We start from the raw sequence: 14639 nt of genomic DNA on the forward strand, positions 1-14639 counted from the left end.
AAAACACAAGAACACGGTGATGATGCACTGAATCATGCTATGAGAAGAGAAGCTGATAAAACGGAGCCAAAGCTCAAAAGATGATTGCATTGTCCTACCTGAATCAGGAGGCAACACCTGTGGGAATTTGCACAGTGAAAGGAGTGAAACACAGTTCTCTGAGCAGTGGGCTATCGAAGTAATTACTAGAAGGTGAAGGACAACTATCAAGTGAGCAAACCGCAGTTCTCTAATGCCGTCGGAGATGTGGAAGATGATCGCCAACTGTCAAGGGAGCAAACCACAATCCTCTGATGCCAGGGAGTGACCTGGGCAGCAAAAGGCAAATCCTAGAGAGTCGGAGCTATCAAACAAAGGAGAGCAACCCAGACGCCAAATGATGGAGGATGAGCCATGCTGCAAAAACACAGGTCCCAACAGCCTCTATGATAGAGGAGTGATGCCAAGCAATAGAGGAGAAGCCAAGCTGCAAAAACGTAGGTCCTAGCAACCCCTGTGATAAATGAGTGACATCAGGTGATGGAGGAGCCAAGCTGCAAAAACGCAGATTCCAGCAGCCCTTGTGATAAATGAGTGACTCCAAGTGATGAAGAAGGAGCCATGCTTCCAAAATGCAAGTCCCAACAGCCTCTACGATGGACGATTGATGAAATCACTGACGCTCGATGATGGAGACTGTCGTCAGAGGGCTAGGATGCTGACGCCAACCTAAAGATGATGATGCCAGGCAAGAAGGCCTCCAACCTGAAAAACGCAGGTGAAGGTGGAGCCTAATGGAGAAGGATAATGACGCCAAGCAGATGATGGTGACACCAAGTGGAAGATGCTCCAAACACAAGGCCTGATGCTGGAACAGGATGTCTGAAGCAGAAGAGAAAGGGTGAGGGCAACCTCGAGCTACGAACCACAATGTCCTTCTGAAGGGGTGTAAAGGCAGTGGAAGAGGCTAGTGAGAGAAGGAAAGTAGTGGTGGTGACCGAAGAAGGTGGTAAAGAACGACTGAAGAGTGGTGGGATGGTGAAGCATGAATAAAATGACTACATATTTACAGGCATAAGCTCTCTAGGGTGGCACACCACTGTGTGGGCACCCACTAAAAAAGTGACTAAAATATTGACGCCAACCCTTTTTGGGGTTGTCAATGAAAAACCCTAAATAAAGTGTGTGAATTGAAAAAGTGGTTCTCAATAACAATAACTACCTTGGGAGTGACTAAGATAAGCAATCAACATACATTTTCAAAAATGACATGAGATCCTCCTCTAAGTTAGACATATTCCCAACACTCTCACGATCATCTTTATCCTTAGTGAAAACCAAGTACGTTGAAAGATGATTTTTCATTACTTTAGAAATGGCAGCTACAAATACAATAGGAACCAATTCCCCTTTCAACTTTACATCAAGTATGAGTGTCGTTCCCTTTTGTTGAATAGTAATCTCTTTTGAACGAAAATCAATCACTACATGCATATAGTGACACCATGGCATTCTAAGTACTACATCACATTCCTCAAGTAGAGTAATGAAGCATTGTTAGTTGTCCACATATCCTGTATATGCAACCAAAGCTTTTCACTAAGTGGTGTGACAAGCTCTGCATGGCCTTTCCATGCCATTCCAACTTCCCCCATCGGTCCCATCTCATCTTCTCTGATGCCTAGATGGGTTGCCATGTCAATAGAGATGAAGTTGGCCCGTGCACCATTATCAAAGAAAATCAATGCATATGCTAATCTCTAATTTTTCCCCATGCTCTACACAACTCAGTAGCATCATCATTGGGCTGATCACTAACAGCATCAGGCACCAATCCCACTGATGTTTTGGGCTTCTTTTCCTTAGAATCCCCCTGATTTTCTGATTTTCCAGCTTGTTGTCTGTTGAAACAATCTTTTGCAATGCGACTCTCCGATTTACAAATGAAGCATTTATTTACAGCCATCAATTTCCCTACATTGCACCAATGTTCTTGAGCCCTTTCTTTGTTGTTTTGGCCTCTTTTCAAGCTAATTCTCAGATTTTTCCCTTTTCTTAGCCTTAAACAACTTTTTATTCGGCTTCTTCCCACTTTAGGAAGCCGAAATCCTTCCTACGCAACAAAGTATCTGCTATAGCAACAGTCTCTATGAGCTGAGACATGCTAGACATAGAGGATTTAATGCAAAATCCCTGATTCCTTTGGGAAGCCCACAAATATATTTTTCCACTTGCTCATGAAGAGGTACAAGGCGATAAGAAGTGACAAGCAGCATTTGCTTGAATTATACCCATATTGACAATGCTCTACCTTGCATCAAAAGAGTCAACCACCACTGCAATGCATTCTCCTTTAAGAAAGTGGCTGCCTTTCGAATCCTAGAGGACTCCATGAAGTTTCTCCCTAAATAGGCTACATCAAACTAATGAATGAAAGTCAAAGCTTTCAACCTATCTTGTGTGCCATTAAAGGACTCAAACTTCACTGCTTTTTCACCCTTATCATAGTCTTTTGCTGCCCCTTTGGGTGTCAAGTTGTCATACAATGGCTGCTACAAAAAGAGTGCATTCGTTGAATTCACATCAAAACCAATACCAAACAGAGTATTTGCATGACCAGCGCTCATTCCTTGAGCCCCATAAGCATTCGGGGATGCAGATGCGTTATCCAACATGCTACTTTATGCCCTAGGCATCAAGCCAATGTTGCTATACATAGGGTTTTACATATTTCCAACCATACCTGAATACATTGGGCCTTACACACCATGCATTAGCTGCTGCATACCATAGGGATTTATGTCATACATTCCCGTATGCGGTCCCTACCCAACCATAGCATGAAAAATCGTGCAACCACCAAAGTATCCTAGCTATTCCATCATAGCATGCATGCTGGGCTCTCCAAAATCCATTGGATTGGTACTTCCATGATGGCCTTGCATTTGCATTCCTTGCCCCATAGGTACTAACTGTTTTGTATCCATAGCATCTTTGGAGTTTAAATAAAGGCTTCGGCATTTCCTTCGATGCACCTTGCTATCCCAAAGATGTAGAAGATGACTTCTTTTTCTTGCCCTTATTGTCCTTCAGAGCATTTAAAAATCGGGTGAATTAAGGATCCTTTGCAAATTCAACAAAGAGTTTTGCTTTTGTCCTCATCTAATTCTTTAGCTGATCATTAAATTCTTCTTCATCTTTGCTGGTCATGTTGAGCTAAAATACGCTTTACAACTTATTAGCATTTTTTAACAATCCCAAAACACACTCAATGAATGAAAAATGTAAATTTGGTACCCGCTTCAAGAGAGTTTCAATGATCCCCCAAAACCTTAATTTTTGGGGCAACCTTCAATATCTATAAATAGACAAGCTGCCCACCATTCACTTTGATCCTTTTGTACAGGTTTCTCACTCTATCATGCAAATTTCAGCCATTAGCCACCTACCATCTGCTGTCCATCCATCACCGAGTGCAACTCATCACTATCTAGCCCTACGCAACCTATTTTTAGGCATCACCCCCCTATTTGGAAGTCTCCATCTGCTACGTCATTATAGCACCTAATCAGCCTACGATTTCAGCATCTGTTGCCAAGCAACAGACTGTTGTCATCTCTCCCACTGGACAACTACTACAATACCTTCGTTTTTGTTGACTAGCAGACCGTCTACATCAACAAACACCTCTCATATTGTCACCTAACAATTTTCTACCTCAAATGATCATTCTTCAACCTTCCTCTAGTGGTACACTGCTGCCTTTACTAGATTTCGACCTCCGACTGCTATGTTTTGGTGACCAACCTGCTGCCCTTCATTATTCAACACTCTCTCATCTCCAACTGGTGGCTACTGCACTTGGTATCCATCTCCGGTGGACATCATTCTTTGGCACTGCATTGCTCTGCCCTTGGGCATTCTGTACTCTCTTACATTCATTTACAGCATTCCTTCACTTCAGAGTTTCTTCTCTTTGTGTTTTGTGTTTAGGGTTTGAGTTTTTTACTTGTCTCTATCTCTGAGTCTTTGTGTTTCAGTCTTGGTCATACATGTTGTGTTTCCTCAATGCAAACTCTAGTATATCTTCACATGTCATCAGTATCATTATGCCATCAGGAAGTGCTACCTCCACGCCTACTGCAGGCATTGCATCAACCATGGCATCAACAACGCCACATGTTGCACATAGACAAAGCACACTTGCCTACCACTTGCTACAGCCTGTATTATTTAATGTAGTCACTTTACTACTACTAGTCATCTCCAAAATGTTGTCACCTGAACAGCAATGTTGTTGCCAACCCTTGGAAGGTATCTTCCTACTGTCCCCTGCCTATTGAGACTCCCAGATGGCTGTTTTTTGCAGCAAATTGTTGTTCTCTGATCAGAAAATGAACTAGTAGCTCCCTCTCTCTCTCTCCCAGGTTGTAGACTAACTAAATGGCTAAGACTCTCTCTCTCTTTCGCAGGCTGTAAACTACCTGAATGACTGAGACCTAGCCCCCAAAAACGTTTTCTCAATTTGCATGAGCATTTTTTCCAAATGACAGCCTTCTAAACCCCATTTTCAACATTATCTAGCCATTTAATTAATATTCAAATTTAAATAACTTAATCAAATGTTATCAGTAAGATTAAAGCATCTTAAAATTTCATGTCCCCGTAACAAACATCCACAGACAAGACCTACAATGCTATATGTGGGATAACCAAAGTGTTCTTGCTCTAGCAAAGAACCCCTTGTTTCATGCTTGTACAAAACACATCAAGGTTCAATACTATTATGTTCGGGAGCCGCTCATGGAGTTCGAGCTAGTGGTGATCTATTATCCCATGAAGAACAATGCAACGCATCCTTTCATGAAGCCTTTATCTCAAGATTTTATGCTCTATCACATGAGATTGTTGGGTCTTCAAGCACTCCCCAAGAGTTGAGGGGGGTATTAGCATTCTTGTGCATTTCATGCTGGTCATCTCTTGGTTATGAGGTCCATCAGAGTCTTACCGAGACATAGGAGTTCTGACAGCCCTTGGATTTTAGTTTTCAGTGTGCTTGAGTGTGTTAACATTGCAATCGGTGATCTGATTCCACTACATTTCAATTCTGTGGCTCAAACCAGCTGCGTTCACACTAGCAGGGGCTGTTCAACAAGATGACAACATTTATGACCAGCCGGACAGCATTAAATGCTGCTGACTTGGCTGATCAGCCCACACAGGGCCGATCGACCTGTTTTCATTGCTTCCTGACACATTCTCTTTTCAGCCTGCCACTTTCCCTCTCTCAGATTCAACCTGCCGTCTTTTCTTCTCATCAGCCCGATCCAGTGTCCTCACTAATGCCTTGGGCTGCATGCAGGGACTGATCAGTCCATCATGTATTCAGCAGTCATTTTCAGATCAGTGCACTCTATTCCTTCTCTTCTCTGCATTCATTTCAGTCTCTCTCTTCTCTTCTCTCTCCGTGTTCATGTTTTGCTTCCATTGCAAACTCTCACAGAAAGACAGCCCAGGACCTTGCGACCTACCTACACAAACAACGCTTCTCTGCAAAAAAGGTCCAATAGAGAATGGAAACACTTGGCACATCTCGAATATCACATTTAATTTTAAAGAAAAAATAAAGAATATTGTTTCATGGAATCCATACCTTCCCATCAAACCAAAGATTATTAAAAAACATTCCAAATTGAATCTTTAAATTTCCTCACAGATGCGCAGCACATGCACATGATCATAACCAAATATTACCATGGATGCAATCCAAAGCATGGAATGATCTCCTTGTGTTGCTCTCCCAGTTTTTTGACTGCTTCCCAATCCTCCTGCACTACAAATCAACTGCTTCTAATCAGATACTTAGGTAACTGCAATCCTGAAAATAAACAGGCAGATTTGCATTCAAACTAAGGAATGTCATTTCATAAAGCAATTCCAAGCTTGTCTCTTCCTAAGTGATGAGATGTGTTTCTCGAAATTGGCACTTAAGTATTCAGCCGTTATAGTGTTTGCAATGCTACACAAAACCACATATGGACAACTTCCCATCACATTTTCACATTGTAGTGTAGGCAAAAATGGGAGTAACAAGGTTTTCATGTCAAACAACAATACAGTTCCAACATTAAAAAAAGAGAAAGATGATGGATAATGTACACAAACTGCCAATTATTTGACTGAAAGGTATGCTAGAATGGACCACCTTTGTTGTTACCAATTGGAAGAATTTGTGAGGGTGTGTAGAGGAAAAGAACAAGAACAGGGAGTGAGAAGAGAAGAATGTGGAGTAACAAGAAGACTAAGGTACAAGGCTGCAACCTGTCAGCCCCTACATGCAGCATGGAGCTTCAATGACGGCTCCAAACACAAGGCAAGAGGATGAATGACAAAATGATGAGAGAAGCTGGAGCAAATGATGACACAAGCAACTAGCCGATCCACATTTGATGCAGGTTGGACTAGTCAAAATCAGCTGCCTCATCAAAATGCTGCTGACTAGAGCTGCTCGCTCGTGCTGAATCTGTCTGCTCTGCCTTATGGCACAAATGCCCTCTCCACAACACGGTGAAACAAGCAATCCATAAAGAGTAATGGAAACAAGCTGATTATCTAGAACCACTTCATCAATATTGAGTAGTTGCTCTCAAAGATCATTAATACTCGTTAAGATAGGAATCCATATTACTTCGTCCGTCCATGTGAAGTTCTTCTAGTTGCTTGCGAAGATAAGCAACATACACTTCATTGCGCAGCTAATATAAGGAAGTAAGCCAATCCCATGCTTGCAAGTTGCTTGGATGTCTTGCATGATCTCATGTGGAGAATCACACCTCTCTTCACTGATATATCTATGATGGCATGCCCTTGGGTGTCACGACCATCCCATCAAGTTTGTTAGAGTTGGGCCACAGTAGAAAATGAAAATGGCTTGGCATCATGAGAGCCACCTCTTGACATGGAACCAAAAAATGGTGCCAGTGTGTGAGAGGTCGGCCTTTGCTCAATGCAGCAAAATACATTCAATAGGTTCTTTGCAACAAGAACATGCCACATCATATAGGCTCCACATCAGAAAGTTGATGTCGTCAATGCCAAACATGCCAAATAAATCATTGTTATTAATGGCCATGATGTAGAATCAACAAAATAATACACCCAAATAGACAAACAAAGAGAACATAGATTCCTAGAGGAGAGGGGTGCCAAATCACTGGCAAAATATCTCATTAGCCACTTTTTAAAGTAGGATAAGATAGAAACAATAACCTTTCTCTTGCTGATTTGTAGTAGTAGTAGTAGTAGTAGTAGTAGTAGTAGTAGAGAGAGAGAGAGTGTGTGAGAAAGAGAGAGAAGGAGAGAGGGAGAGAGAGCGAAGCGATGGCTGATCGTGGAGACGCGCGCCCGCCGCCTAACTAAGTCGTTTGGCCCTGCCGTCGTCGGGGTCCTGTGCCCATCGCGTGCCCTTGCCTGGGCTTGCGCCACGGGACCCTCTGCCTTTCGCGTGCCATTGACTGGCCCGACGACTGTCCCTGGCGTCGCCCCTCGCTGCTTGCACCTAGTGCACGTCCCCGCTGTCGCGTGGACCTGCGCACGTCCCGTCGACTCAGTCCTTTCTTCCTGCGAACGTTGACGGCCGTGCTGGCCTGCCGCCCTACTAATCGTCTTCGTCCTACCCAGCTTCAGCCCCGCACAGTTGACCACCCTGATTTGACTGTTTTTTGCCACCAAGGGGAAGCAGCCTGTCACACCCAGGTTGCCACACAGCGAGCGCAAGAGCGTGAGCCAGCAAGGGAACGAGGCCTCCTATTCCCTACCTGTGGACGTGCCCTCTCTGCCCAGCAAGCGTCTGTTTCTGCTCGCGCACTCCCTAAGCCCCTTCGTCAATCGAGTGCAGGGTCCGTTCTGCCCGAGAGAGAGAGAGAGGCCTGCGAGGTTTCTGCCTCCCGTGAGCTCTTGGCTCGGCCTCTGACCGGCATACGTAGTGATACAACATGGCTGGTCTGGATCTGGCTTTTATAGACCAAATGGTGGCAGCTCTTGGTCCGGATTCTGATACAAAGGAACCAGAGGATATGGTTCCGTGCACAAAGGAGATGCCCCCTAGTCCTGACTTTCAGCCTGCGGGCAAACGCACCAAGCATACTTCGGCAAAGACAATGGATCATCTGGATTGTTCCTATGCTCAGGTTGCTTCTAATTCTGTGGACTCTCAGGATGTTGACTGGGAGCATTTGCTGGAGTTTCCCAACACTCTGCTTGGCGATTATGTTCAACATAATCAGGAAGTCTTTTCTGACTCTGCATGAAGATGTTCTGGAAGCCACTGTGGACCCGAAAAATGTCTTGCGCTCATTTTCAGTGTTTTATGAACGTGCTGTGATACTCTTCTTCACTGGTAGGATCCCAGTGCTTCCCGTATTCGCCCCAGTGGCTGCACAGTCTGCTACAAGGGAAGTGCGTTGAAGAGATTTTTGTTGGGCCCCGAGGCTTTTTTGAGGTGCTGTTGAAATCTGAGACGCACCATGCTGCTCTCCTATCTAAACTACCATTGTTCTTTGATCGTCGTTTGGTCCATGTTGTCCCATGGAGCCCAATGGCAGATTTTTAGCACCTGCTTCAACGTGAATGCCCTGTGTGGGTTGAAGCGGAAAACTGTCCAGTTGTCTATTGGCCACTGTTAAAGGATGCCATGGCCGCTGTGAGCACTGTTTTGGTCCCCCCGAGCCTAAGGGCCATGAATCATAACCGTTTGTATATGTTATGGGATACTGCTAGGAAAAGGCCTGCTTGGTTACGTCTTAATTGCTCTGCTATGCATCCTTTACACTTTCATTTGAAATGGGGCAACTTTGCAGGACATTGCTTTTCGTGTGGAAAATTGGGGCATTTTATGGCCGAATGCCCAGAGAAGCAACAGACTTCAGATGTTGAGCATGTTACGCTGCCCATGTAAGATATGGTGTGTGATGCTCCGTCGCAAGATGCCACCCAGCCACCTAAAGCTTTGGATAAAGGTAAACAACAGGTTTCAGATTTGGATTCCCGTGGCAATGACTGGATAGATGTATGCGCAAAAAAAGGCAACAGGCTTGTTGCTGGCATGGCGGATACTGTGCCTACTGCCTCACAAGATTCCATGCGCACTTATATGCGCAGGAAAGATATGTTATCTTCAGAGCACACTGCTCCTGCTATGGTTTCCTCTACTCCCCGTCATCAACCCACTAGGAGAGTGTATACGGATGGTCCAAAGGGTCCACCTGCTAAGCTGGCTTTTGATACTAGAGGTAACATGATTACCCCATGGAATCCTCGTTATCCCCGTTCCATCCCCAAGACAGCGGATATGCCGTCTACCTCCAAATCTGGTCGTCAGAACTCTTTTGCCGTGTTAGCTGATTTTTTGGATGAGGGAGTCTTGGACATTCTAGCAGAAAATGTCAAATCGAGACAAGCTGTGCCTCGTACCTGATTTTCTTTTGAATACACATGAAGATAGCCACATGGAATGTGCAATTTATTCTCGCCATAAGCAACATGCCATGTGGACTGTATTGCATGAGAATCATTGGGGTGTCTTGTGTGCTATTAAGCACAAGAGTCACGGTGAAGCAGGAAAAGTTGTGGATTGCCATGGCTTTCGTTTGTTCTATGCAAGGACACATGCCATGTATTATTCTGGTGTGCTCATGATTGTACATGAAAAATATCAATCTGTTCTTATTAAAAATGATGTACATGGCCGCTTTGTAGTGATTGAAGTTTTATTTGAAGGAGAGATCTTATGGTTACTTGGCCTCTATGCTCCGAATGATCCTTTATCTCGCCGGGATCTTTGGCATACTTTGCAAACCTCCTTGTCACTTGGCAGACGGGGTTTTTTGATGGGGGATTTCAATATGTGTGCTGATTATTCACAGTCCACATCAGAGCATTCGGTAATGGACGCTCCGGAAAGACGTGTGTGGCATGAGTTGGCTCTTGCCGTTCTTAAGCAAGATCTCTGGTCTTGGCGACACCCTTCTTCTACAGGGTTTACTTTCCATTCTACGCAATATGCAACGACATGGTCGCGGTTCGCTTATACATCATGCAGCATGATGATTTTCTTCTTGAGATGCTCGAAATGAAAGTGTTGCAGTAATATGCCTTGTCGGACCATTTCCCTCTACAGCTTGAGATGCTTGCACAACCCATTGCACCTTTTAAGCAATTTCTGGATAGACTCCCTTTGCGTTTCAACTCGTCTTATTTGAAGCATGCAATCTTTCAGGGCTATATGCAGCAATTGATTGATAGATTATTATTGGACTTCTCCTCTCAGGGCACTACTTCGTTTGAACGATTGCTCTCTAATGTGCAGCGGGTTGTTCGGCAGTATAGGATCCATCATGCCTCTCTTTGTCGGCGGCATCGACAAGCAGCGGAGGACCTGCTGGCTTTGGTTCGTTCTCTGCTGGTGGACACTCCAGATGATGTATTTCTACTATCACTAGCAATGCGTTTGGCTGATCTTATTAAAGAGTTTCAGTTGAAATCTTATCAGCAGGCCAAATTGCAACATCTGACGGAGAATTTGCAAGATAGTGCTTGTCAGACTCATAAGTTCTTTCGAGCTCTCCATGCCTCTCCTGCTCGAGAGAATATGACTAGACTCCAGGATACAGAAGGTCAAATGGTCCTTGATCCGTAGACTATTGTGAATATGTGTAGGAATTATTTTCTCGACCTTCTTGGTTCCACTTCTCCACCTTCAGGCCAAATTACTAGTTTTTTATGATCTGGTCCGCAATCAGGTTCCGCAGGGCATGCAAGCTACTTTGGAGACAGATATTTGTGAGACGGAGGTTATGGATATTTTGTTACACTTGCCCAAGGATAAAAGTCCTGGCTGGGATGGTCTCACCAATGAGTTCTTTAAGGTTTTTGCTACCCAACTAGCGAAACTATTGACGGCTTTGTTTCAGCAGGTGTGGGAAACGGGGATCATGCCTTCCTCATGGAAAAAAGGACTTATCAAACTGCTTCCAAAAGTTCCTTCGCCGTCTATGTTAAAACATTGGCGCCCAATTTCTTTGATGGGTTCTATGTATAAAATCTTTTTCAAAGTAATGGCGAATCGGCTCCATAAGCATCTTCCTACCATTGTGCATCCTCTCCAATATGGTTTCAATAAAGGCCAAAACCTTCTGTACAATGTATTAAATGCGCAACTGGCGATTGATTATGCAAGGCATTCTAATCAGGAGGTCGTACTGATTCAATTGGACCTGGAAAAGACTTTTGATTATCTGGACTGGTCTTTCATTGCAGAACTTATGTCTACTATGGGCTTTGGTGTTCGGATGTCTCGTCTGATCTACACCATTAGTGCTGCGGCTTCTTCGCGAGTCATGCTGAATGGAGGCGTTACCGAGCCATTTGTCCTTGCCCGCTCTATCAGACAAGGGTGCCCTTTGAGTCCTCTCTTCTTTGCCCTTGCGACTCATCCAGTTCTTTCGATGTTATCTCATATGGCTGTTAGCAGAGTATTTGTCAGCTCGTGTGTGAGTCTGAGCTTGATCTGGGCGGGGCATTTTTATTAGGTATTTTAGGTATTTTTCTGGTGTGGCATTTTATGCCAGTGGAGCATTTTTATGCACTAGTCGGCCAGCATTAATGCTGTCCGACCAGCATTATTGCTCCCCACTTTTTCAGCCTATTTATACTCAGTGGCTCCTCCTCAGTTAGTCACTTCATCTTCACCATCTGCAGACTCTGTAGAGAGAGGAGCCAGTGCCAGTGGCCACGCAGCCAGTGACTCACTATTGTATGCGACTGTCTCGTGTTCAGATATATGGATTCCATTTCCCGTGCATACATCTGAGTTCTCATCTGTATCGTGTTCTTTCTTTTCTCTTTTTGTCTTGTGTTTCAGCAGTTTATTTCAACACATGTTTATGCTTCCACCGCTGCTCCATTTCTGACATGGTATCAGTTTTCAGGATTTGTGTTTCTGCTGTGTTTTCTTGCTGATTTCAGGACTGTTTTGTACCCCTGCTGATCAGACGACTGCTGTTGCAGCCAGGCGACCTGTTTTGGGGCTGTTTTCAGCCTGCGTTTTTTGCAGTTTTGCCATCGCCTGCTGCCTCTGCACCCTCTGCTGCCTGCGTTTTTCATCTGCAACTGCTGGCGACAGTTTTCTACCTGTTTTTCTCCAATTTACAGCCTGCGTTTTGCTGATTCAGCATCTCTCGTGGCTGGATGACTGTTACTTCAGGCCGTTTTTGCTGTTTTTGGCAGTTTTTGACTGATTTTTTGACTTTCTGCAGCAGATTTTGTCTTCTATCGATCAGATTTTGGGTTCTATTGCATGTGAACTCTCATTTTCGGTAGTCTGTGCTTGTGTTTTGGCTGTGTTTCCTCTCTAAATTCCATCTCTTCTCTACTTCTCTTCTTATCCTCTCCATATGGCTCCTCCGTGCACTTCCACTTGATGATAAGTTACATATGACCTCGATGCTTCTTGAACATGAGGCATCCTTGAGATTACAGGGGCGGCTTCCGGCACATTATGGAGGTGAGGCTTATGTAACTTCAGAGAGGGGTGACGGGAAGAAGAAGTCGAAGGCCCAGTGTTACCACTGTGGCAAGAAGGGACATTTGCGGAAGGACTGCAAGAAGTTAGCGGCTTCCAGGAAGAAGGAGCAGAAGACGAAGCGGGATGCTGACTCTACCGATGAGTCCTCTCCTTCATCAGCCTCCGACTCCGATCCTCCAACCAAGGTGAAGTCCAAGGCGCGGAAGGGATCCTCTTCTTTGGATTGCGGGAAGGGCTTGGTGGCCCCTTCCTCGGCTGCTTTCTAGTGGTGGTGATGAGGTCATCCCTCACGACTCTCTTGTGCCAGAGAGGGAGTGTGAGCGGGTGTTCAGATGGGGCGGCCGCACCTCATCTATATTTTTATACAGGTGCACAGGTTCCAGAGAGGGACGTTCCTGATGCATCGACTTCAGTCTGGCGGAATCAAATCCTGGAGTTGGGATTAACATCCAGGTTCATGATGAGCTGGTCATCTGACAGAGAGCGGGAGGCTTTCGTCTGGAGCTCACATGAGGGGACACTTTGGTGGTCTTGCCAAAGGCGGAGAATCCATAGTCACCTATGTTCAGAGGCATTTTTGACAAGATGGTCTTGTATGCTACTGCGAGACATTGGTGATGGACACAGAGACATGCTATGATCTTCTCTATTTTCAAGTGTTTGGTACGATCGACATCGACATCAGGTTCTCTCCGAGGCACCTTGGTGGTGGCTTGATCACCCACTACTTGGGTATCCATGGTTCTACTTGGTGGTTCTATGTTGTATAGTTTCTGATCCCTTTTCATTGTACTATTGTATTGTATCAGATCACCCATGATCTGAGAGAGGGTGTTAGCAGAGTATTTGTCAGCTCGTGTGTGAGTCTGAGCTTGATCTGGGCTGGGCATTTTTATTAGGTATTTTAGGTATTTTTCTGGTGTGGCATTTTATGCCAGTGGAGCATTTTTATGCACTAGTCGGCCAGCATTAATGCTGTCCGACCAGCATTATTGCTCCCCACTTTTTCAGCCTATTTATACTCAGTGGCTCCTCCTCAGTCAGTCACTTCATCTTCACCATCTGCAGACTCTGTGGAGAGAGGAGCCAGTGCCAATGCCCACGCAGCCAGTGACTCACTGTTGTATGCGACTGTCTCGTGTTCAGATATATGGATTCCATTTCCCGTGCATACATCTGAGTTCTCATCTATATCGTGTTCTTTCTTTTCTCTTTTTGTCTTGTGTTTCAGCAGTTTATTTCAACATATGTTTATGCTTCCACCGCTGCTCCACTTCTGACAATGGCAGCTTCTACTTAGTTGGCTGGATTGTTGCTTCCTTCTAGACAGCACTTCATTAGTCAATCCTTGGCTGATGACAGCTTTATGATTCTGCGTGCGGACAAGGATAACCTTCGCAAAGCATTAGATGTTTGGGCTCTCTTTGGTCAGGCTTCCGATCTTCGCATCAATGCTTTGAAATCAGTCATTCTCAGCTGCACGGAGTCGAATTTGCAGTCATTGGACTGGTAGGGAATGGTTGTTCCCCGTGGTTCCATTGTTAGGCATCTTGGGTACCCTTTGGGTATTGATGAACCGCCAAAGCAGCTACTATAGTGGATTTTACAGAAACTGGTGGCTAAGTTTCTGTATTGGAAGTCACAGGCTTGGCCCTTCCATGTTCGCCTCAAAGTAGCTCAAACAATTATGTTGCCAATGCTCACATATTTCTTGCCATTGCTGCCCTGGACTACTACTACACTGAATGCTCTTACTCAGTCTATTCGTTTCATGTTATGGAAGAAGGATTCCTTGCATGCAGGCATTTCCTGGATTTCTTGGTCGCATGCGTGCACCCCCAAATGCATGGGTGGAGGGACTATTTTAGATGCCCAAACTCATATGCCGGCACTCTGTTGGTCTCTTTTTCGCGCCATGTGCTCGGATCATCACCCGTGGGTCGTTATAGCCCGTTATTTTCTTGAGGATCACGGGCTTCTACATGGTAATACCCAAATCCGGAGTTCTTGGTGGCATGTTCTTAATGCCGATTCTCGGTTTTCCAGTTCTTCATCATCTCTGCTTACCCACTTGGTA

At 44.8% G+C, this 14639-nt stretch overlaps 1 protein-coding gene across 3 annotated transcripts in view; it reads right to left on the reverse strand.

The window, feature by feature from the left end:
• LOC148022499 (TatD related DNase) overlaps positions 1 to 14639 on the reverse strand; it is a 77647-nt gene that overhangs the window by 22401 nt on the left and 40607 nt on the right. For 2 of the 3 annotated variants that reach the window (XM_087695468.1, XM_087695471.1), the window contains exon 2: positions 5734 to 5807. In XM_087695468.1, coding sequence (XP_087551594.1) covers positions 5734 to 5807 — 74 coding nt within the window. Of the gene's footprint in view, positions 1 to 5733; positions 5824 to 14639 lie in introns of all 3 variants that reach the window. The other variant, XM_087695470.1, reaches the window with a different exon arrangement.

Source organism: Lygodium microphyllum, chromosome 16 (genome assembly GCF_053477565.2).
Source record: "Lygodium microphyllum isolate KBCC chromosome 16, Lygodium_microphyllum_v1.1.10, whole genome shotgun sequence".
In the NCBI taxonomy this organism is placed as follows: domain Eukaryota; kingdom Viridiplantae; phylum Streptophyta; class Polypodiopsida; order Schizaeales; family Lygodiaceae; genus Lygodium; species Lygodium microphyllum.